The sequence below is a fragment of the Lethenteron reissneri genome, chromosome 25, assembly GCF_015708825.2.
Source record: "Lethenteron reissneri isolate LAM-NWPU_2019-01 chromosome 25, ASM1570882v1, whole genome shotgun sequence".
In the NCBI taxonomy this organism is placed as follows: domain Eukaryota; kingdom Metazoa; phylum Chordata; class Hyperoartia; order Petromyzontiformes; family Petromyzontidae; genus Lethenteron; species Lethenteron reissneri.
The window spans coordinates 1,084,027-1,108,808 of record NC_083803.1 but is presented as its reverse complement, the minus strand read 5'-3'; the positions used below and the strand labels follow the sequence as shown (position 1 = coordinate 1,108,808).

General features: G+C 52.6%; 1 protein-coding gene across 2 annotated transcripts in view; it reads right to left on the bottom strand.

Moving 5' to 3' along the window:
• Positions 1-24,782, bottom strand: part of LOC133346972 (anoctamin-8-like) — a 65,340-nt gene that overhangs the window by 14,729 nt on the left and 25,829 nt on the right. For both annotated transcript variants that reach the window (XM_061558820.1, XM_061558821.1), the window contains exons 7-16: positions 24,088-24,215; positions 23,148-23,251; positions 9,422-9,479; positions 8,240-8,392; positions 7,783-7,909; positions 7,439-7,494; positions 7,028-7,102; positions 5,780-5,899; positions 1,015-1,174; positions 233-660 (exon numbers count right to left, since the gene is read on the bottom strand). In XM_061558820.1, coding sequence (XP_061414804.1) covers positions 233-660; positions 1,015-1,174; positions 5,780-5,899; positions 7,028-7,102; positions 7,439-7,494; positions 7,783-7,909; positions 8,240-8,392; positions 9,422-9,479; positions 23,148-23,251; positions 24,088-24,215 — 1,409 coding nt within the window. The remainder of the gene's footprint in view (positions 1-232; positions 661-1,014; positions 1,175-5,779; positions 5,900-7,027; positions 7,103-7,438; positions 7,495-7,782; positions 7,910-8,239; positions 8,393-9,421; positions 9,480-23,147; positions 23,252-24,087; positions 24,216-24,782) is intronic.

Sequence of the window (24,782 nt, the reverse complement as noted above, 5' to 3'; positions counted from 1 at the left end):
ATTAAATAAAATTACAACCAGCTTCATTGGACGAATTGTGCCAGAATTGTGAGAAAGTCCTCCCGTTATCGGTCTTAAATAGGTGATGATATGACTGGTGGGTTAACGACACATTTATATTTACGCGGTCTAAACCAAAATAACATATCATGAATAACATTGTCACGAAATTCTACTTGCTAAATAGACGTAACAAACCGAAAGTCGGCACACCGTACCACCACCGCCTTACCTCGTACTTCTTCATGCAGCTCTCAATCACCACCTGGGACACTGGTGGAGCCTTTCCGTGCAGCTCCATCTCCGCCAGTAGCTTCACCTCTTGGTCAATCTCCACGGTCCGTATCAGCTGTATCTCCTCCATGCGTTCCTTCTCCCCCATCAGCTCTGCCACTGCTGTTAGCTGCTCCCCAGCTGCTGTCCCCTCACCAAGATCGTCACGGCTCAAGGGTACTGCCCCCTTTGACCTGGTCCAATTCACGATCTGCGCTGTGCCTATTTTGATCTCATTTTGCGTGCTCACATCTGAGGTGGAGCCATTTATTTTGTTGTCGTCGTTGTCATCGTCGATATTATCCTCGTGGGAGAGCATGTTCACGCAGGGGACAGCTCTTCCAATGCCATCCGCGCCCTGTGATACCTCACTACAACCACCGGGTTCTGAAACAAACAACGGCACTGCTGAAAGCATATCCCTTTGACCTACATTTAATCACTGGTTTTGTCCACCACTTTGCTTTCACTTTTGTGCAACTAATAATGATGCTATAGTAATGTGCATTCAACGTGCTGCGTGCTTTCACGTGTGTCACTGACGAGGGTCATAAAGCCATCAAGAAAAATCGCAATTAGATATTTTCCCCAAATCGTTCAGCCCTAGGTCAAGCAACGTCCGTGAATGAGGCCTCCATACAGTAGTGAACGGACGAAGCGATTAATAATATGATTATTGTCATTTAATTTTTTTTTACGATGGCACAGAGTCACTGACTGACTTCACAAGGCGAGGCTCACCGGTCTCGTGATTGTAGTACGTATGCGGTGGTGCTGCTGGCGTGGGGAAAATAGGTAGAGGGTTGGCGGGCCGGCAGCGTAGTGCAGCCAGGGCGGCGCTGCCCAAAGCGTGAAGAGCAGGCTTGAGTTGCCGCACGGTGATCCAGGGCATGCCTACGAGCTGCCAGGCACGGCACACGCAGGTACGCAGTGCAGAAACAGGCAGCCGTAGGTAGCTTTATAAACTACTAGCGGGAAGTACCCGGCGTTTCCCGGGGGAAAAATATATTTCAAAACTTCTCTTAAAAACATAACATATACATACACAAATACGAAGCTATTGTGAAAGCCCGACGTTCCGTTTGTCTGTCCATTTGTCTGTCAACAAAATTATAAGAAGCTTGCAGAAGTCCAAAAAGTAATAGAAAGTGGGGGGTAAAAAGTTGATCTAAAAGGTTTAGAAAATTATCGACCCCCCTCCTCAAAAAATATTTTTACCCCCGCGTAGGCATATATACCCACACATCCTACATACAATAGAATGAGTAGTATCTAGTGACTCTATAGTTGTTACTACTGACTCTGCAGCAGTATATACTGACTGTAGTGGAATCTACTGACTGTAGTATTATCTACGGACTATAGTAGTATCTACCGACTCTATGGTAGTATCTACCGACTCGATAGTAGTATCTACCGACTCTATAGCAGTAACTACTGACTCTGCAGGAGTATCTAATAACTATAGTAGTACCTACTGAATCTATAGTAGTGTAAGGGATGTCAGGGGAAGGATTCCCACCAAAAGGAGGGGGAGTGGGACGGTGACAGGGGAAGGGGGAAGAGCAGGCGAGGAGATATAAGAGAGGGAACGGGCGGGAAAAGAGGGAGAATTGGCGGGAACCGGATCGAGGAAGCTGGGGACGAGTGTGGACTGAAGGAAGAAATAAAAGATGAACCACATGCAACCTTGTGTCAGCTCTCCTTTACATCTGGTGGCAGCGGTGGGATCGACAATGGCTACAAGGAAGAATCTCCACGGAAGAGAGCCAACAGAAGTGGAAGCAGGGGCCGGGGATCCTCCACGTCCAGGGCAACAAGGGGGCTTGCTACCAGGAGCAGCAGCAGAGGTCCAGGACCCCATGGAGGACCCCAGGGAGGACCCCAGGGAGGACCCCTTGGAGGACCGCATGGCCCACTGGAGAGGGCACTCCAGGAGCTACTGCGTCGGCTCCTTATTGGGGGCCCACCAGTGCCGGGACCCCCTCTCCCACTCATACTACGGGAGGAGGCGCCACGGGACCCGGAGGCCGACCAGCCAGCCGGGCATGAGCCGCAACCAGCCCCGTCACGCCAGCCGCCGCTCCCGCTCCCGCCAAAGCCGCCAGGGCTAAACACCCAACAGGGGGAGCAGGTGGAGAAATTTGTGGCCGAGAGAGGTGATTGGGAGGCGTTTGTCCGCCGATTCGAGGCTGCATTCCACGCTCTCGAATGGTCAGACGAAGAAGCGCTACGAGTGTTGCCATCCGTTTTAGACGACGATGCGCTCGCCTCTTACACCTCCCTTCCCACGCACAGCAAGACCACGCTACAGGCGGCCTACGAGGTCTACTGCCCAGCTGAGGGCGCCTTTAGACGGTTCCAGGACTGCCAGCGGGGGACTAGAGAGTCCCCTTTAGCCTACATGGGTGCGCTGCTTGTGTTGGCGAGGAGGGCTTTCCCTCGCCTGGCCGACGAGGCGCTCGAGAACCTTGTGCTCGAGCACCTCATCGCCTACTCTTGCCGCGCCGGCGTCGTAATGCCAGTGGTCACGCCGGAGGAACATACCTCGCTGTGGGCCGCCCAGATCCTACAAGCCCATGAACAGGTCATGGGCCGGGCACTACCCGTGGGCCAGGTGGCTGGTGCGGCGGGGGGGGAGCAGCCGGGCCATTACCGCGGCGCTACCAGGGCCAGCGATGCCAATCGCTGAACCTGCACCATCGCCGCAGGCTGCCTATGTGGCAGCTGGGAACGGACCTCCAGTATCTGAGCCAGAGCCATCGCTGCAGGAGGTCTACATGGCGATCCGGGGGCTGGCAGAGCAGAGAGACCAGGGGCGCGACCAGCCGCCGCGCCACTGGCAGCCGCCTCTACAACACCGTGCCGAGCCACCCCAACGAAATGCCCCGTGGGTCTGCCACCATTGTGGTCGAGAGGGGCACGTGGCGAGTGGGTGCCGCATGGAGCCGGAGGCAGCCAACTCTACCTGGAACCCTCCGGGGCTGAACACCAACAGGAACCAAGTGAGTGACGCCGTCCTGACACCGCGACCTCACCGGTGGCCTCCTAGGGGTGAGCGCCATTGGTGTCGGGCCCCGGGCTCCACCGTCCTGGTCAGGGGAAGGGGATCGCGCCAGGGCCGGGGATCATGACGGGGACCGCGCCGGGGATGGGGATCGCGCCGGGGATGGGGATTGATTTACGGGCGGACGTGACGTCACGGCCAGACGTGACGTCACGGCCGGAAGTGGCTTCATGATCGGAAGTGGCCTCGCGGTCGGAAGTGACGTCGTGGCCGGAATTGGCATTGCGGTCGGAAGTGATGTCATGGCCAGAAGTGGCATTGCGGTCGGAAGTGGCCTCGCGGCCGGAGGTCACGTCGCGGTCGGAAGTGGCGTCGCGGCTGGGGGTTGCGTCGCGGCTGGGTGTGGTGTCACAACCGGGGGTGGTGTCACAGCCGGGGGTGGCGTCGCGGCCGCAAGTGATGTCGCGGCCGGGGGTGATGTTGCCGCGTGGGGTGACATCGCTATTTACCTGCAATGCTGGTTAGTTGCCAGGGGCAATTGCCTCGGGGCTGAGGCAGCACACGCAATTGCGGTGCACCGTGGAGCAGTTTCGCACACCGCCTCACCCTCGCAATGCGGCGGACCAAAACAGGACTGAGGGGGGCCACATCATAAAGAGGACACGCCCCCACGACAAAGGAAGGGGAGGGAGGAAGGGCTCACGGGAAGGCCCACCCCCTAATTCCCACCCCCCATTACAAAGGGGAGCACTTCGCACCACATGGAGAGCACAGCCCGCACCCCAGTGAGAAGCCCACATTCACCCTGCTGCGACACACCCTAAAGGAGGGAACCATATCTTCGGCCCGTTTAGACCCATCCCCCGTTATCTCGCCATACACCGCAGGATAGTGAGCCGCTGCCTGGTCAGTGGCCGGACTCAGACACACAATGGAGGAAGCTGGCAAGGCAGATGGTAGTGGCCGTGTTGGGAACCTCGGTCCTGGTCGGTGCGATCGCGAGAGTGTTGGCATACATACTGGTTGACACAGGGGCATCAGCCACGATCATCAGCACCATGCACGAGATGCTGCCGGATAAAAACCGGCCATTAGTCCCCGTCAAGACGGCGTTCGTCACAGAAAATGGAGGCAGCATGGGCTTCCTGGGCCAGGTAGAAGCCCCGATACAGATTGGGCAGCTTTCGGTAGCAGGACCCATCCTTGTCTCCGCAACGCTGCCTGTGACCTGCATGTTGGGGACGGACTTTCTGAGGCAAATGCCTATGAAAATCGATCTGGCCAACGGGTGGATGGAAGTCCAGGAAACACATCTCCATTTCCTGAAGGCGGAGGGGGCTCTGGTCAGTGAGTTTGTCTCCATTCCCCCGGCAGCCCAGATGCTGATACCGCTGCGATATCGGTCCTCCCTCATGACAGCCTGGCCGGACTCACTCACCCTAGTGTCTCTGGCACCAGCCGCCATGGATTGCCACGCACTGATAGAGGCTGAAACTATTGGCCAGGGGAACCAGCATCTGTTCATTAAAGTGCTAAACACCTCAAACAGAGCAGCAACGGTACAGGCGGGAACGGTTCTGGCCCACGTTAGTCCCTTGTCACTAGGAGCCCCCGGGATGGGGCCAGAGTTTGTGGGAAGTGTCAGCCAGTCCGAGAAAAGAGGGGACGACTCGTGGATAGACCAGCTGGCGGGGCCTGAGCCGGATTTGCCACCTGACCAGAAGCACCAGCTGCACTCATTACTGCAGGAGTTCTACAACGTGTTCAGCCGGGGACTGTTCGACCTAGGACGCACACATCTGTTGCAGCACCACATCAACATGGGAGACACCACACTCCTGCGCCAAAACACATATAGAATGAGCCCAATGGAAAAAGGACACATTCAACAAGAGGTGCAGGAGATGCTGCGGGCCGACATCATTTCCCCATCCTCGAGTCCCTGGGGGGCACCGGAAATCAGATGGGTCACTGAGATTCTGCATGGACTTCCGCCGCCTCAATGCCGTCACGCTTGCCGACGCATATCCCCTACCACGTATCGACGACTCACTTAATGCACTGGCAGGAGCAATATTTTTCAGTACGTGGATATATTGTCCGGTTTCTGGCAGGTCCCACTGGACGCGGACTCCCAGCCTAAAACAGCGTTCCGTACACCCCCCTCCCCCACCATCCCCCGGCTGCTCTACAGTAACATCTACTGACTATAGTAGTATCCACTGACTCTATAGTAGTGTAGTGTTGTGGATTCTGGAGACGTCGGACTCGGGTCTTGGAGGCAACACTATTAAGGTTTGTCACGTGAACAAGACGTGCCGATTAGTTACTTCACCACACCGGTGTGCTAGACAGCTAACCCACAACATTTACAATTTCAGTACGATAATATAGAATACATTTTACATGTTGCCGCTGTGTAAACAAAACCATGGAGATTCTTGCCTTGATCGATACAAATAGTGTCTTCCAAGAGAATGTGGCATTGTGTCCACCTACCAGGAGGTTATATCCCCGCAGGAAGTTAATGAGGAGGTGGAGCTTGAAGAGGAGGTGCGGTAGCAGCGCCGTCTTCACCTTGCGAGTTGCCTCGGTCACCAGAGAGAACGCCGCCAGTTGCTGCAGACAGAAAAAAAACTAAAACTAAACAATTTTTATTTTACCGCTTAAGTCCCACTGAGCTATACAGTATAGCTCTTTTTCAGAAGGGACCTGGCCACAAATGATAGCTCAACGAAGTGGCTTATCATGTGGAAATGTATAGCAGCCAAATACTCTAAACGCACGTTGATTCTAAATGTGGAGGGAAAAACCCGGGGACCTTGGGAAAAATCCATGCGACCACGGGGAGAGAGACGGACGCAAACTCCAAATATACAAGCGTAAGGGTCGAGATCGAACATACGACCTCCTGCATACCAGACGATGTTGTTAACATCTCCTAGCCACCATGGTATCAGTGCCCTGAGCAGTCATTTTCCAGGCCCTGCCACTCTCGAACACGACCGTGCAGACTCCTGTGTGGGCTGTGAGCTATTTCAACTCGATAAACAGTTCAACGCCTGTGACCTAATTGACCAGGAACGCGCCCGTGCCCATCAGATCTCGGAAGCTAAGCAAGTCGGAGCCTGCTCGTATGGGTGGCTCTCATGCACGATAAACTTGTCATAGGGTTGCACGGCTATGTTATGGGCAGAACAATTCATTGTTGTACCGTACTTCTGTGCTCTCCATCTTGACCAACCTGCAAGGTCTGTGGTCTTGTAGAGGAGGAATACCTGCTATGTATAATTCCAATTGGGTCATTTGTGGGTTATTTTTCTAATTTGTACCAAGACGTCCACTGTGAAACAGAGGATGTGTGTGTTTTTAATGGTTAATACACCCACCATATTAATCATGGCGGCCGCTGCAACAAGTGGCAAAACTCGCTTCAGTTAGGCACTGCCCCAGTGTCAACTCCATGCTCTGATACAGGCATTGGCTCTCTGAGCCCACCTCATTACCTCAACCGAATTACAATACTGTATACCATATTTAAAAGCAAGTACGGCAATTAGGGTGGTCCCCCTGCCTTGTTTGGTGCAGCTGGCTATGCTCTCCATCTTTCTATCTCCTGCTTTTCATAGCCGGTTTAGCCTACATCGACGGTTTGTGCACACGACACAGCGTGATGTAAGGTTATAAGAGTAACTGCAATGTAGCAAACACTGCCACCAGCTTCTGCTAAGTGACGAAGTTTATCACCTCCTTGAGCCTCTGCATGTCACCCAGGTAGAAGGCAATGTAGAAGAGGCTTGAGAAAGAATTCACAAACTGGAACTGGGCAAGAACAACAGACATTGCGTTAATGGCGAGTATACGCTGTAGCAGCAGTTTTTATTGACACCAGGTATAGACTGATAAATCAATCTTGATTTCACCAATTCAACAAAAACATTATGAAACATAATTCAATTGCAATAAAGAGAAATTTACTCTAAGTATCGCCAAAATAACATAAACGTACGAACCAAGAAACTACCCACTTAATCAATGTATGTATTGATGTTGAACTTCGTTCGCACCGTACATAGCCAACTGTGCTGATTGGAGGTACGTAGGATACCGCAGGGATATTGTTCACTCTCACCAAGTCGAAGCACAAAGCGAACTCACCGAGACGAGCTTGATTATCAGTTGCTTCTCATAAGCTTTCTGCAGTCTGTAATTTTCTGAGAAATTCGACAGAAAAAAATGGGTTGATGTTTTTAATGTTGTGCACATGTTTGTGCATGTGCACCAGGTGCATGTCATTATATACTCGGCAGGCACTTGAAAGGTTCACGATCTGCTATATATTTTAATTATGACGATGATTGTCACCACGGAAACAGCTATGATCGCACAGTTACCATATACACAGTAGTCATGTCACAGTCACCCCAGGAAGAGGCGCTTATCACCGTGATGTACCAAATATAAATTGTTGTCCTCGGCACGAGGGGTGCACTGCGCTGTACCGAGATGGTTGAGCCAGAACGCGATCCTCTTGTAGACCTCATCAAGGAGGGAAACCACCAGGGCCAGCAGCAGCTTCGGCAGGAACTGCATCAAGGGCGTCACGCCGTCAATAGCCTTCACGTACTCCTGTCGCGACCACGACCATGCGTGCACAGCACATGTCACAGTCTAGGAAATTCGATCGGAGTAATATCATAAGTCAACGGTTATTGCAACACATTTATAGTAGCCCCAGTGCAGAATTTGGTCCAAAAGTGGCTCAGTGTACCGGTCAGCAGACCACCAAAACAAACACTAACCTTTCCTTCATGAGCTCCCACACAATAACATATTTTGGAGGCTCCTGGTTCTAAAACATTGTTGGATCCTCCCTTTGACCTAACTATTCATTGTGGCCTCGCTGAGAGGGAGGGTTCCAGGGAGGTCATCTTTTATCCACCACAGGACATGACTCACCTGTAACTCAAAGCACGCAAACATGGCCAGAAAGACGGCCGACAGCGACAAGAGGCACAAGGGGATGCTGACGAGGTAGCGGAACATGCGTCGTCTCCACGGAGGGTAGTAGAACTCCTCGAGGCCTGTGATGGGGCTTATGCGCCTCCTGCCCTGTTAACATAGCACAAAGACAAAGATCCCAGATATAGCCATAACATACTTTTTTCGAGCAAGTCTGGTTAGAGAGCACCTATGAAGGCTTGCATGGCATGCTAAGAGGTGGGTGGCCAGCACCACGCCCGGCCGCCATTGTTTCCCTGGTGACAATGTTTGCACATTGCACCAGGTACTCATTTGAGACTGAGTCGGCCTAGGGAAGGCCCCAGGATTGGTTTAGATCACTGTCACTGGTGTTGGCCAGGAGTGGGACTCGAACTCGGGTGGGCGGGTTCGTAGCGTGGCGTGCTAACCGCATTCCATTCCGTGAGCATGTGTAATGACAATAGAGCCTGCATGCAGTGTGAGGGGACTCGTGGCCACAGGAGGTAATGACAGGGAAGTCAGCTTACAGTACGAATGCACTAGTGGCCACGGGAGGTAATGACAGGGGTATCAGTTGTGACTGCGAAGGGACTGGTGGCTACGGCAATGTTTGAGAAGGGAGCGTGGTCAGGTGACAGAAGAGGACGCTAGAGTCTGTTGGCAGAGCGAGCGTCCAGAGTCAGAGAGAATGATCGAGAAGGGGGGCGTGGCCTCGTGTTAATATATAAGGGAGATGCGTGGGAGACTCAGGGCTGTTGGAGTGGGATCTCCGCCTGATGTCAAGTGAACGTGTCTTCATTAAAGTGTCATCTCAAGAGAAGTGTATCAAGTCATCATTACATATGCATGGATCATATATTCCGCAACAGGGAGGACTTCCCATCGCCCATTATTGTCCATGAAAAAAAGGAACTGCGCAACAAATTCATCCACCTTTCCACATTTAGTCGCAGACCAGAAGGTGTTTTTTTGTGTGGCTACTCCTTTCATCTGCAATTTTCGTATCCGTGAACGACACCACCCATCTTCATCCCAGACAAGGGGGAGGGTCTCACTGCAGCTGTAAATGCTTATGTAGGTTGTGTCTCGGTGGCGGTGCTGCTGCTGATGATGCTGATGATGACGATGATGATGTTGTTGTTGTGCAGGTTGCCTTACACAAAACTGAGGGCGAGGCTCCTCCAGCAGGCCGGGCAGCGAGTCGAGGGTCCCCCACCTGTGAGAGGGATTCCACAGGGAGTCGGCGTCATTCCCGCTCACATGACGCCATGCCACGTCACGCTTCATCACAAGGCTTTGATTTGTTAACGAAGTCCCGTTGAAGTAATTTTACTCGTGACGATGTTACTGCCATTTGTCAATTCTGCTGCTGGATGAGCTCATGTGTGTATGCTGAATTTCTGTCACACCATATGTAGCCATCTGTGCTCATCGGAGGTGTGGGGGGAGGGATAACACACTAATCACAAAAAAGCAAGAAATTAGTATTTAATCTTGATTTAAAAAAACTCCATATCGGCCATGGGAATTCTGTGACCATACTCCCACCACGGTGACCTTTGAAGGTTGGCGATGTGAAAGCCCCGGCCCGTTTTGGATACAACTAGCCATTGATGGTAGCTGTGGCCAGGAATCAAATCAGGTCACTGGGTTTGCAGTGCAATGCAATGCTAACCACTGTGCCACTGCCCCACATTACTAAAATATGAATGCATGGAAGAATGTTGAGAATTTGTGTGGATTTTGACCATTATGGACCTTCAACTGCGAGGGTCAAACAAGCTATCAAAAATCATGGGACCTCCTTTGCCAGTATGAAAATATGAGAATAAGTTTTTCCCCTTTTATCTGGCAACAAACCAGATGTTAAGTTGTTAAAACACCAAACTTAAACATTTTACAAGGAATCATGTCTGCATTAACCACAATACTTGTGGTCAAAATGCAAACAAAAAACACACTCTGATAGTATATGCATTGTCTTTGAAACTGATTGGTCAACACTAGACACGGCTTTCTTTTGAGCCTCGTCTCAAACGGTGTTAGACCAGGGGACGCCAAAAGGCGTTGTTATCAGAAAGCTGTCTCTGGTGTGGACCAATCAGTTTCAAAGACTGCATATGCTACCAGAGTATGTTTTTTGTTTGCATTTTGACCACAAGTATTGTGGTTAATGCAGATATGATTCCTTGTAAAAGGTTTTAGTTTGGTGTTTTAACAACTTAACATCTGTTTTGTTGTCAGATAAAAGGGGAAAAACGTATTCTCAAGCTATCAAAAAACCTGCATAAAAATAAAGTATAATAATAATAATAGTACAATTTGTAACGCGCGCAAATTTGCAGACGTAGTGGCCGCAACTCAGAGGCGCGGAGCCAAGCTCAGAGTCGCTCAAAAGCATGATTGTAGAGGTGAGTTTTTAAGTGTCTCTTGAAGGAGGCGATTGAGGTGATGCTGCGAATGTGCAGAGGGATATCGTTCCAGACTGTTGGGGCTGCCACCGAGAAGCGGCGCGTAGACATGACCATCCTGGATCTTGGTATCAAGAGGAGGTCGTGAGTCGCGCTGCGCAGGCATCTGCCGTGTGCTGAGCTGCAAGTTGTCAGTAATGAAGAAAGATACGGCGGGCAGGCGGATATGAAGGCATTGTGGCAGAGGCAGGCGGTCTTGTATGTGACCCTACTGGCAATGGGGAGCCAGTTGAGAGCGCGGAGACGAGCTAGTGAGTCGAGGCGGGGATGAGTGTGGGCAATGACGACGCGTGCTAGGTTATTTTGTAGTCTTTGAAGCTTCCTTAGGTTGCCAGCGGAGGTCCGGACAAGGACGGAGTTACAATAGTCAAGGCGAGACCCAACTATGCAACATGCCAAAGTGTTGGCAATTTCAGTAGAGATGAGAGGACGTATGTGTCTAAGAGCCTTCAGGTGAAAGTTACATGAGCTGATGATATGGTTGGTTTGACGGTCGAAGGATAAAGTTGAATCTAGGATGACACCGAGGTAGCTGAAGTGGTTGGTGAACTTGATGCTATGACCGAAGATGTGTATGTGTGTGGGGAGTGCTGCTGAATTGAGACGTTGCTTGGTACCTAACATGATGGCCACTGACTTTTTCGGATTAAGGGCTAGGTTGTGTGCAGTGAACCATTGTTGCACGGCGGTGGTACATTCCGAGAGCCTCTCGAATCCAGATGCATTGCTAGAATCGATGGCGGTGAATAGAATCGTGTCATCCGCGTATGAGTGATGCTTAACACCGAAGCTTGCAATGAGTCGGCCGATCGGGGAAGTGTAGGCTGTGAAGAGCAGGGGACCTAGAACAGAGCCCTGGGGAACCCCGCATAATGCTCTTGTTTCAGGCGATGTGGACATGCCCACCCTGACTGAGGATTGCCGGTCAGAAAGGTACGAAGCTATCCACTTGAGTGCTGAGCCGCATATACCGAAGTCGGATTTCAGGAGGGAAGTAAGGAGCGAATGGTTGATGGTGTCGAAGGCTGACGAAATGTCCAGACTTACAAGTGCAACAGTTGAGCCGGAATCAACGATCGTTAAAATGTCATCGAGCACCCTGGTGAGTGCTGTTTCTGTGGAATAGTTTTGACGGTAAGCTGACTGGAAGTTGCAGTAGTTTGCGGAGGAGGTGACGTGTGGTTGTAGCTGGGCGAGGGCTAGTCGTTCAAGGAGTTTAGAGAGGTTCGAGAGGTTAGTGATGGGACGATAACTAGATGGGTCATCCGGATCTAGATTTGGTTTCTTTAACAAGGGAGAAACCAGGCCAGATTTGAGGTTGGACGGAAAACACCCCGAAGAGAAGGAGGCATTTGCGATGTTCCTGATCATGATGGCGAGTTCCGGAGCACATTGCTTGAACAAGGAACCTGGGAGCACGTCGAGTGGAGATGACTTCAAAGGAAGTGATTCAATTAAAGCGAAAACGTCTTTTGTAGACACAGGCTTTAGCATAGTTAGAAGAGTGTCTGGGTTAGTGCTTACAATTTTAGGTACCATGAGCGGGGTACAATGGTGCAATGTGTCAGTAGACGTGCACGAGTTTGCGACGGCGATTAGCTTGTTGTTGAAGTAAGTATTAAAAGAGGTGGCAAGTTTCAGTGAGGCAAGGGGATCGCTAAGGTGAGGGACCATGGTGCTACCAGGATGGAGAAGATCTTTGAGAGTTTTCCATAGAATGCGCGGGTTTCCGGTTGCTTTTTTGATGCGTTCCTCAATGTGGGAGGAACGTGAGACAAGGATCAGTTTGTTAGTTTTCCTGCAGGCGACTCTGTAAGCAAGTCGATCAGCAGGTAGACCACTGCGGGATGCGATACGTTCAAGACGCCTCCTGGTTCGCTTAGCAATGATGGCATCTCTTGAGAGCCAGTGAGTGTCGTGAGAAGACTGCCTAGCGGTTCGTGATTTTAATGGAGCTAGTTTGTCCAGCGCCGCCCTCATGTCAGCTTCTAGTTGGAGAGCGCAGACGGTTGGATCCGATGATGGGGATAACATTGAAAGCGAGTTTGCAAGGAGGTGACGAAAAGCAGAAAATTCGATACCCTTAAAATTACGCAAGTTGCGGGTGAATTTGATGGTGATTGGCTTCGGAAAATGGAGGGAAGAAAGTATAAGGCGGTGGTCGGAGTAACCAGTTTGGAAAACTCCCAGTGCAGTGATGCGTCGGTGCTGGTTAGGTTCCAGAACCAGGTCGAGCATGCTCTCAACGTTTGTTGACGAAGCTCTGGTGGGGCCTGAGTTTGTGATGACCAGGTTATGGCAGGCCAAAGTTGACTCAAGGTGACTATCGATGGAGGCTGGGGTATTGCCGGGGCAATTGAAGTCGCCTGTAAGCACGAGCCTGTGAGATGGGTTAGGAATCAGATATAGGAATTCCGAAAGCTCATTTACGAAGGTGTTGATGCTGCCATCTGGAGGGCGATAGATGGAAATAATGTTAAAGCACTCGTTGTTAGTAGTAAGGGATACGGACTGGACCTCGAATGTGGCCTGAGCCATTGGTAGATGGAGCTCTTTAATTTTCAAGTGAGCATTGTAAACGACCGCTAAGCCACCACCCCGCTGGTTAGTTGCGCGAGGTTTATGTAGAACCTTGTATCCTGGGGGCGCAACTTCCAGAGAGATAGCTGGCGGGGAGTCTTGCCTGCACCAGGTCTCAGTGATGAGCAAAAGGTCGATGTGGTGGTCCGAGATGGTATCATGAATCAGGGCTGATTTATTAGTGATGGAGCGTGCGTTGAGCAGACCGAGGCGGATATGTGAAGGTAGATGTGAAGATCCGTGCAGGTGAGGCGTCGAGGGAACAGAGGAGTTGGCTGGTTCGAGGTCGACCTGTGAACGGCGGCCCCTGCCACCTCTGCAACCACGGTGCCGATGCGGTCTCCGACGTTGGCCTCGGAGAAGCCCAAGGACAGAGAGCGTCCTCAGGAGTGCGGGTTGCAGGTGCAGATGATGAAGAGATGGTGCATGTCGTAGCCCTATTATATCAGCCCGTGCTGCAACGATGGTGCGGATGAAGGGGCCCGGATTCGGATGGACTCCAATCATATATGTTTATGTATATAAACATATATTCTGTGAAAGCTTTATGAAATGAACCCTCTTAGATTGTTTGATTTTTTTATAAAGAAAAATGTATACACTTTGAAAATGTTATTCGTTTGAAGTGCTTTGTAAGCAGAGAAATTAAATAGTGAAACTGGGGATCGAGGCATTCGACATTATTAACCCACCCAGAAATTGATAACATTTTCACAAATTAGGAATCGCGATTTGATAAAAAAAAGAATCACTCTTCTTTGCCTCATTTTACTATCTCATTTGTGTTGTTTCTCCAAATGTTTGTCTTAATTACACAATTTTTGTCACTTCCCAACTCTAAATTTTACCGCTTATAATATGCATGAATACTAAATATATAATAAATTCGAACACATGCACGATCCGATGCAGATGTAATGCGGGCGTAAACGGCCCTCCGGAGGTGACGTCAGGAGGGGAGGAGTTAGGTCACGTGGGGGGGTGAGGGGTTAGGCTATAGAAGGAGGGGAACCGGAAGAGGACGGGGAGTGACGGGGAACCAGGAACAGAGAGAGGCCACGAAGGGCGAAGCGGAGGGTGGCGAGATCGCCACGAACACGGGGGAGCGAGGATCGGCACCGTTGGCCAGCGGTGACCGACCCGAAGCAGCGAGGAGGCTGCAGTCAGCAGCGGGGCTGCATACAGAGTCAGCAGCGGGTCTGCATACGGTAGCAGCCAGAGGGTCTGCACATAGGGGTAGCAGCGGGAGTCTGCATAGAGGTAGCAGCGAGTCTGCAGGGAGGAGGTTACAGTAGATGAAGCAGAGAGTCAGAGGGAAGAAGGAGCTATAATAGCAGTGAATAGCCGGGGGCTACAAATACAGAGTTATAACAGAGTGCCGTGTGGGTGAGGACGAGAACCCAATAAAAGACACGAAGACAGAAGGAAGTGTCCGAGTCCTTTTATTACACTGGAGTCAGAAGTGAAACGGCATGGCGAAACAACTGAGGAAAAAGAATATTCCATCCCCGGCGTCGGCTTCATCTTCGGACGACGACGATCTTCCTCCTGAGGTCGGCTTCACTTCGGCGGAGGGAGAGATCCGTGAGGGCCCGGGCGTCGAGGAGGTGGCCCCTTCGTCCGACCCATCTGCGTTGAAGGACGAAGATTTAAGATGGATCCGGATGGCGGAGCAACTGGCAACCCTAAAAACCGTCATCACAGAGTTGTGTGACCTTGTCACGCCAAGGGCGGCGTTGGAAGGTGATGGTGGTGATCGGCAGGAGCCCGGGTCGTCTTTGATGGCGCCGCCATCGGCCACGCGGCGTGAAGACGCCATCTTGGGCGTGGCGCACCACGGAAGGCGGGAAGCCGCGATTTTGGGGCCGCCGCGAGGATCGTCCGCCATTTTGGCGACACAGCGTTGCGACGCCTTGCTGAACTTACCGCCGGAAGAGTCAGCGACGGACGGAAGCAAGCCAAGGAGTCGCAGTCGTCACCTTACAACCATCAAAGAGTTCTCCATCGGGGGCGATTGGAGTGCGTTCGCCTGCAGATTTTTGGCGGCGGTACGTACGGCAAGGTGGACGGACGCTGAGGCACTGGAGGTGCTCCCGACTCTTCTTGATGATGAGTCCGTTCGTTTTTTTCGCTCTATAAAAGCTGCGAAGAAGAAAACTCTGCGAGGGGTGTTCGAGGAAATGGCGGACGCGTACGAGCCACCCGATGACGCCCATCGCCGATTCGTGCAGCGGCAACGCGCACCTGAGGAGTCACCTGTAGCGTACAGGGGCGCCGTGTTGGAACTCGCTATGGCCGCTTACCCGGAGACGGAGCCTGACCTGCTGGAACCACTCATCTTGGGGAAGATGTTGGAGTTGTCCCGAGATCTCGGCATTCCCATGCAGGCATGCGGTCACGAAAAACTCACGTCCCGGACCGCGGCCAAGTGTTTGGACGCCCAGTTCAATCTCCGCCGCTGGAAACAGGTGACGGCGTGGACGGGCGGTCCTGTCGTCGATGGGGGGGCCGTAGGGTGGGACCCTACGAAGGCCGTGTACGTGTCGGATGCGACCGGCCCAAAGGAGTTGTCGGCCGCCTCCACTCCGTGGCCGGCTCGAAGCGGGCCAGGGCCGCGGGCTCCGCCGCCGGCGCGGCCGCGTCGGGACGGGGTGCCCGCTGCGCGCCGCCCCGACGTCGACTGCTTCCGCTGCGGCCGTCGGGGCCACTATGCCAGGGACTGCTGGGCCCGGGTTCCGGGGGCCGCCCCAGCAGGAGGCCTCGACAGCGGACGCCCCAAAGAAAGACCCTCCGGCACAGGCAAGTCGGTGCGCACCAGACACCCGGCAAGGCCTGACACCTCACTCATCGCCGTTGTTATGCGACGCGGATGTTGTAAAATACGGGAGGCCAGTAGCTGAGCCTTGTCGCTCGATAACGCAGTGGCGTAAGCTGGCTCGGCGGGTTGTCGCGGCCGCTACCGGTTCGTCCACTGTACCTGGGTCCATCCAAGGGGTGGACGTACGTATTTTGGTGGATTCCGGTGCGTCCGCGACCATTATTTCGGATGTGATATTCCATCTTTTGAACATCCCACTGGGGGCCGTGAGGCCGGCTTACGCTTCCTGCATCGCTGCGAACGGGGGTAGTATGGGCATCGTGGGACAGGTGGACGCTAACATTTCTATCGGGGGTGTCTCGGCCTCGGGCGTTGTGTTGATTTCGAGGTCCCTGGCGGTTCCTTGCCTGTTGGGTACGGATTTTTTGGCTAAGATGCCCATTCTAATTAGAATCAATGAAAATTGCATAGAACTACCGGGGGGCCGGAAATTGGAATTTTTACAGTCCGCCTGGGGGCGACCGGCTCCTGTCGCCCAGGTGCAGGCGCTATCGGAAGTTTCGGTTGATATTCCACCTGGCTCTCAGATGCTCATTCCCTTACGATACCGGAAGCCGGTTCCGGGTCGGCAGGGTGCTTTTGGGATTTTGCTGTCGCCGTCCGCCGCGGTTACGGGCGGCTTAGCGCTGGTAGGGGCGCAAACTATTGTCCGTCCAGATCAGCGCCCGTTTTTGCAGGTGTTAAATGCGAGTGCTGAAAGCGTGTGTGTGCCAGCTGGTACCGTTGTGGCACATGCCACTACGGCGTTTACGGCCCAGAGTGACCTGCCGGACGGGGGGCTTGTGGGTGGTGTTTCACACGATGGAGGGGTTGATGATCGTTGGATCGCCGAATTATGTGGGGAAAATTCGGCCCTTTCCACCGAGCAGCGTTGTGCGATTCATAAATTATTATCGAGCTATTCCGATGTGTTTAGCTCGGACGATTTGGACTTGGGACGCACCTCGCTTCTCTCTCATCATATCGACACGGGGGACGCTGCCCCTATCCGGTTGAACTCGCGTCGGATGAGTCCGGCTGAGCGTGAGCATGTTCGAGGGGCAGTGGAAGACATGTTGAAAGCGGATATTATATCTCCTGTCTAATAGCCCATGGGGCGCGCCTGTTGTGTTGGTTAAAAAGAAGGATGGTAAATTGCGATTTTGTGTGGATTTTCGGAAGCTGAATAAAGTGTCGGTGGCAGATGCGTATCCCCTGCCGCGTATGGACGATTCTCTCGACGCCTTGTCAGGGGCTAAGTTTTTTTCAACGCTAGATCTCTCTTCGGGCTTCTGGCAGCTCCCCCTTGACGAGCCCTCGCGAGAAAAGACAGCTTTCCGTACGCCGCAGGGGTTATTCCAATTTAACTGTCTTCCGATGGGGTTGAATGCTGCCCCTGCCACTTTTCAGAGGTTGATGGAGTTGGTGTTGACGGGGTTGCAGTGGGAGACATGTCTCATTTATTTAGATGATATTATAGTCTTCAGCCGCACATTTGATGAGCATTTACTGCGGTTGGAGGCTGTATTCGCCAGAATGCGTTCTGCTAAATTGAAATTCAAGCCTAAGAAATGTCATTTACTGCAACGCTCCGTTCGATACTTGGGACATATTGTTAGTGCGGACGGGGTGGCCACGGATCCAGAGAAAACTGCTTGTGTCCGGGATTGGGCAACCCCGGCCACGGTGGGTGATGTGCGTCGGTTTTTGGGGTTCGCCTCATATTATCGGAGGTTTGTTCCGAATTTCGCTACTATCGCCAGGCCTTTGCATCTCCTTACTGGGAAGGGGCATAAATTTGTGTGGGGACCGCCGGAGGAGGCGGCGTTTCGGAGCCTGCGCGATTTACTGGCTACTGCGCCGACGTTGGATTATCCGGATTTTGAACATCCCTTCATTCTGGATACTGATGCGAGTGACACTGGTATTGGGGCGGTGTTGTCCCAGTCAAAAGGTGGTGTTGAGCGTGTGGTGGCGTATGGGAGTCGGGTTTTATCTCCCGCGGAAACCCGTTACTGCGTCACTCGCAGGGAACTTTTGGCTATTGTGTTTTTTCTCCGACAATTTCGACCGTATCTGTACGGTCGGTCGTTTATTGTCCGCACGGACCATGCGGCCTTGCAGTACGCTCTTAAGATGGACCAGCCATCCGGACAATTGGCGAGATGGCTGGACACGTTGCAAGAATTCTCCTTCCAAATTCACCATCGGAAGGGTGTGCGTCACGCTAACGCGGACGCACTGTCCAGGTTGCCGCAACGATCCCCTTGTGCGTGTGCGTCGGGGACGCATAGGTGTGGACCGACTCAGCCCCCCCCTCAGCCTGTCGCGCTGGCAGTGGATGTTCCCGAAACTCCGCTTACACCGGGACCGGTTGATGGGGGACCGGCTGACGGGGTTTTGCGTCTTCCAAGGTCTGTGTGGATTCGGGAGCAAATGTTGGACGAATCTTTGGTGTCGTTGCGAAAACGAACGGAGAAGGCGGGTAAGGAAGTCGGTGCGGGTGGTATTTCGGAAACTGCTCTCCGAGATGGGTTACTGATGTGGAGGGAAGGGATACAGGAACACTGGCGTCTCGTTGTGCCTGCGTCATTGCGGTATGAGTTGATTAGATCTTTGCACTGTGACACACTTTTACACCTGGGGGTGCAGAAAACCCTATTGACGCTGCAACGAGACTATTATTGGCACGGCATGACGACGGATGTCGTCGGTCACGTTCGCGCGTGTCCCGATTGCGCCCGCCGTAAACCACCTAAACATCCATATGTTCCGCCGATACAATCGATTAAAGTATCTCGGGTTAATGAGCTGGTGGCGTTAGATATTTTGGGACCCTTTCCGCCATCCGCTAAGGGAAATAAGTATTTACTGGTGGGGGTTGAGTACCTCTCTCGCTGGCCGATGGCCTGGCCTTTGCCTGACCAGTCAGCGGCGTCTATCACTGACGCCTTTCTATTTGGGTATGTAATGGACAAAGGGGCGCCGGAGAGGCTCCTTACGGATCAAGGACGTAACTTTTCGTCCAAATTGTTGGGGGAGGTGTGTGCGGCTCTTGGAACTAAAAAGATACGGACGTCCCCCTACCACCCGCAAACGGATGGTATGGTGGAACGGTTGAATCGGACTCTGTCCGCCATGCTGTGCCATACAGTCGGGGAAAATCAATCTGATTGGGATTTGCATATCCCTGGGGTGCTTTCGGCGTATCGCATGACGCCGCACGCGGCTACTGGATACTCGCCGTTCTTCCTTATGTACGGCCGTGAGAATGTGCCGCCGATTAATGAACAGTTGGGAACCGGCGCGAGGGGGCCTGTTAAGCCTCTTCCTGAGTATATTAAGGACAACGTTCGGCGTGTCGCTGAGGCGAGGGAAAGTGCCCGCATGGCTACTGCCAAGGCTCAGGCCAGGAATGAGCGGTGTGCCCGACGATCAAAGGGGGAGTGCCCCTGGAAAAAGGGGGACCTGGCCTGGCTTCATTGCCCACAGGTGCGGCCAGGTACCTCTCCTAAATTACATAGACCTTGGCAGGGTCCGGTCCGCCTCATTGAGGTTCCCAACCCACAGTCGGCGCGTGTTCAGGTTGGTTCACGGCGCTGGTTCGTGCATACATCCCGGTTGAAGCCATACATTGCCCCGCGGCCGGATGCGTCATCTCCCGAAGTTGCCTTGCCGGGGTCTGTTGCTGCCGACTCGCCCTTGCCTGTGTCTGCTGACCTTGCGAGAGCGCCTGTCGTACCCTTCACAGACAAGCCGGCCGTGACAGCGCAGGGGGGAGGACGTTCCGCTCGTGGGACGTCGACTGGAGCCGCAGAACCCACGGGACCTGCAGCTCTTCCTATCCCTCCGCGGACGCGAGTACGGGATGTCTCTGGACGCGAGCGGGACAGTGGCGGGCCTCCAATGGCGACGGAAGAACTTGCGCCCGTCGCCCCTAAAACCCTTCCACGTTCCCGCTCGGCGGGTGGTCTGCCGACCGTCCGGGACGGCCCGGCTGCCCGTACTCGCTCGAAATCCCTCACGTTTCGTTAGATTGTGTTGTGTTGTGTTCTGGTTATATTGTTGTTGCATGCTTCGTGTCTTTTTACGTGTTGGCCCTTTACACCCGCATTTCTTGTCAGGTTGCAATTCAGCCGAGGTCGGCTGGATTTTCTTTATGGGGGAGGGTGATGTAATGCGGGCGTAAACGGCCCTCCGGAGGTGACAGTCAGGAGGGGAGGAGTTAGGTCACGTGGGGGGGTGAGGGGTTAGGCTATAGAAGGAGGGGAACCGGAAGAGGACGGGGAGTGACGGGGAACCAGGAACAGAGAGAGGCCACGAAGGGCGAAGCGGAGGGTGGCGAGATCGCCACGAACACGGGGGAGCGAGGATCGGCACCGTTGGCCAGCGGTGACCGACCCGAAGCAGCGAGGAGGCTGCAGTCAGCAGCGGGGCTGCATACAGAGTCAGCAGCGGGTCTGCATACGGTAGCAGCCAGAGGGTCTGCACATAGGGGTAGCAGCGGGAGTCTGCATAGAGGTAGCAGCGAGTCTGCAGGGAGGAGGTTACAGTAGATGAAGCAGAGAGTCAGAGGGAAGAAGGAGCTATAATAGCAGTGAATAGCCGGGGGCTACAAATACAGAGTTATAACAGAGTGCCGTGTGGGTGAGGACGAGAACCCAATAAAAGACACGAAGACAGAAGGAAGTGTCCGAGTCCTTTTATTACACATATGTAACACCGCCTAAATTTTGCTATATATAAACAGTAAGAAAACACTGACAATCGTGTATATTTTGTCCCCAGAATGGGTAACATAATTTAATACAATATATTATTTCACAATTGAAACAATCGGTAACTTGTTGTTTACACTAATATAGTTATTTATCCTATAACTTCCTATGGAGTTCTCACAACCTAGCCACTCCCATTATCTGCTCGAACCGACAGCCTCGTGGCTGCCCGTTAACTGCTCCAACTGATAACCTCGTGGCTGCCCATTAACTGCTCCAACTGACAACCTCGTGGCTGCCCATTAACTGCTCCAACTGACAACCTCGTGGCTGCCCGTTAACTGCCCCAACTGGCAGCCTCGTGGCTGCCCATTAACTGCCCCAACTGGCAGCCTCGTGGCTGTCCATTAATTGCCCCAACTGGCAGCCTCGTGGCTGCCCATTAACTGCCCCAACTGACAACCTCGTGGCTGCCCATTAACTGCTCCAACTGACAACCTCGTGGCTGCCCGTTAACTGCTCCAACCGACAGCCTCGTGGCTGCCCGTTAACTGCCCCAACTGACAGCCTCGTGGCTGCCCATTAACTGCCCCAACTGGCAGCCTCGTGGCTGCCCATTATCTGCCCCAACTGACAGCCTCGTGGCTGTCCATTAACTGCCCCAACTGGCAGCCTCGTGGCTGCCCATTAACTGCCCCAACTGACAGCCTCGTGGCTGCCCATTAACTGCCCCAACTGGCAGCCTAGTGGCTGCCCATTAACTGCCCCAACTGGCAGCCTCGTGGCTGCCCATTAACTGCCCCAACTGACAGCCTCGTGGCTGCCCATTAACTGCCCCAACTGACAGCCTCGTGGCTGCCCATTAACTGCCCCAAATGACAGCCTCGTGGCTGCCCGTGAACTGCCCCAACTGACAGCCTCGTGGCTGCCCATTAACTGCCCCAACTGACAGCCTCGTGGCTGCCCATTAACTGCCCCAACTGGCAGCCTAGTGGCTGCCCATTAACTGCCCCAACTGGCAGCCTCGTGGCTGCCCATTAACTGCCCCAACTGACAGCCTCGTGGCTGCCCATTAACTGCCCCAACTGACAGCCTCGTGGCTGCCCATTAACTGCCCCAAATGACAGCCTCGTGGCTGCCCGTGAACTGCCCCAACTGACAGCCTCGTGGCTGCCCATTAACTGCCCCAACTGACAGCCTCGTGGCTACCCATTAACTGCTCCAACCGACAGCCTCGTGGCTGCCCATTAACTGCTCCAACCGACAGCCTCGTGGCTGCCCATTAACTGCCCCAACTGACAGCCTCGTGGCTGCTCGTTAACTGCTCCATCTGACAGCCTCGTGGCTGCTCGTTAACTGCTCCATCTAACAGCTCCCGAAGCTGTCCACCGATCCCACTGCACCTCACACCCACGAACTTTAGGAACGGGGCTCTGTCCACTCAGTGGTGCTGATAACATTCACATTCAGCAACATAAGTCGAGAGCCTCATCCCCCAAGTTCCCTGCCGTGGCGTCACCTCCCTCCATAACACAGCCCCTCAATATCCAAATACATAAGTATTGTGTTTCACTACACATATATAACGAAAATTAACAACGTTAATCGACACATTTCTGCATCATTACACGCCGGTAAGGCAGTCATATTTACAGGTGTAATAACGATGAAGCAGAGGTTCTCGCAGAAGAGATCTCAATTTATATATTCCAGAGGACGGCGCAACGCTTCGCTCACCCCCACAAAGTGGAGGAGTGGAGCGTGAGTTCAGGGGCGCTGCAACTACCTATTTCAACGGGGGTATGCAAGATACGGATATTTTTAACCCGTATACAATAATATGTAGGATATAACACTCTCTATATATGTTATTTTAGTTGCACCGTGAATGGGGTTTAGAGGAAGACAGTCTCACAGTGACAATATTAATTAAATACAAATTGAAAGGTACAATATTCACAATTAAGTTATCGTGTGTCATGCCGGCCCCAATCGGTCTAAGCTTCTCTCAAAGGGGGTGGATCGTGCAACGTTATGCTGCTCTCTTGATATGATAGCCAGACGCGTTAGTTGGGCTTGGTGCATGGTAAACCACAGGTAATTTTTGAATGAACCTTTTTTAAAATAACTTTTCTTAACGTGTTTGTACTCGTTAATCTGTTGATTCGGGGCCTCCTTGTGGCCGACTGGAGCCCCTATGCATCGCCGCATAACACCCCCCCCCCCCACTCCGCAGTTGCGCCCCTGCGTGAGTTCACCTGTGAGAGAGCTCGGCACTGTGTCTCTTCCAGCCCTCCAGGAACAGCGTCGCCCACACCACATTGAACAGCGAGAACGCCACGCAGCTGATGTCCTGGCTCGTCTGCGGCACACGCAAGCAGAGTCCCACACCCGGTTTCCCATCTGCCATCACGAGGACGTTGCCGCCCGGGGTGTGATGGTGAGCACATTGGAGTTGCAATCCAGAGAACGACGGTTTGATTCGACCTCCCGGCGCGTCACTTGAAACAGTGATGCAAGGTTCTTAGATCCTCCCGCCCATGTCCACTCAGCAGGATACGGTAAGTGGGTGCACGACAGTCGATCGGCGGCAGGTCGCCTGTGGTGGGGTAAAGTGTGGGTACTCCCACCTCTTCCAAGATGAATGACCCAACGTGGAAGAGTAGGCCAAAGTATCCTCTAGAAGGGCTCTCTAGAGTTTCCACGAGTGGAGGACCTTCCGCCATCAGTGGCGTGAGCGAGCAATGGGAGGGCTGCGCCTTTACCTTCTAGCTGCACTTTTAGTCCATGAGCTCAAACACCAAACATTTTCACTTGTCGGTACCACCAGATGTGGCTTACCTTTTTCCCTTCTAATTTATTCACGCGGTCTGGAACGCCAATACGCCGATGACTAAATTATATAAAATGTATAACACCTGCATTTATACGGTGGTTAAATGCCTCAGAAACTCAAACTGCCTCTAATCACATCGAATATCAAAGATTGGAAGGACACCTCCAGTGGCAGCTGTCCCTGTGCAGCACAAGCTAACTCGGCAACAATCTGCCAGTGGGCGCTCGTCTGCCGGTAGCAGGGCATGACTGTGATGTGTTATCCATAATTAGCACTTTTATGTAGAGGCACAGATCAGAGCTCTCTTTGTACACAGAGTATGTTCGCATTCACATTAAGCACAGGTTCTATTCACAAATCACCTGGTCGGAGGTTGTGCAGAGCCAGAGCAGGAGCCCAAAGAATGCAGGGTAGAACATGGCCGACGTGTAGAAGCCCAGCCAAGCGAAGTACACGGCCACTTTCACCCCAAAGTACTCGCAAATCTGGTCTATTACACAAAAAATAGACAAGATCCCCCATATAGCTTTCAGCAGACTTGTTGGGGCAAGTGCTGTTAGCGATTGCCGAGGAGGTGGGTGGTCAGCACCGTGCCCGACAGCCTTTGTACTCCCTGATGTTTATGTTTACACACCCCACCAGGTACTCATTCAAGGCCGAGTCATCCTCGGGGAGGCCCAGGAGCAGTTCAGATATAATTACCACAAGCACAGACCACACAGTAACCAACATGCGTGCACTTTTACAGATGTCGATAATGTGACTTTGAGTCTGAGGAAGTGGGTCATCACTTTTCTAAACAGAGAGCATGGAATATACATGTTTTATGAGGAATATTCCATTATTTTATATATTTTTTTATCACTGATGATATTCCACTTATACGAATGGTAAAACCCTTTTAAAACACCACAAAGGCAGAGAGCATAATCTCAGAAGATGACAAAGTTAGAGATCAATAGGTATTTACTACCAACACTCAATAGCGCTGCTTCATACGGTGTAAGAAATGGTTTGTCAATATTTTTACGAAAGCCTTTTAGCCCTCACATATAAG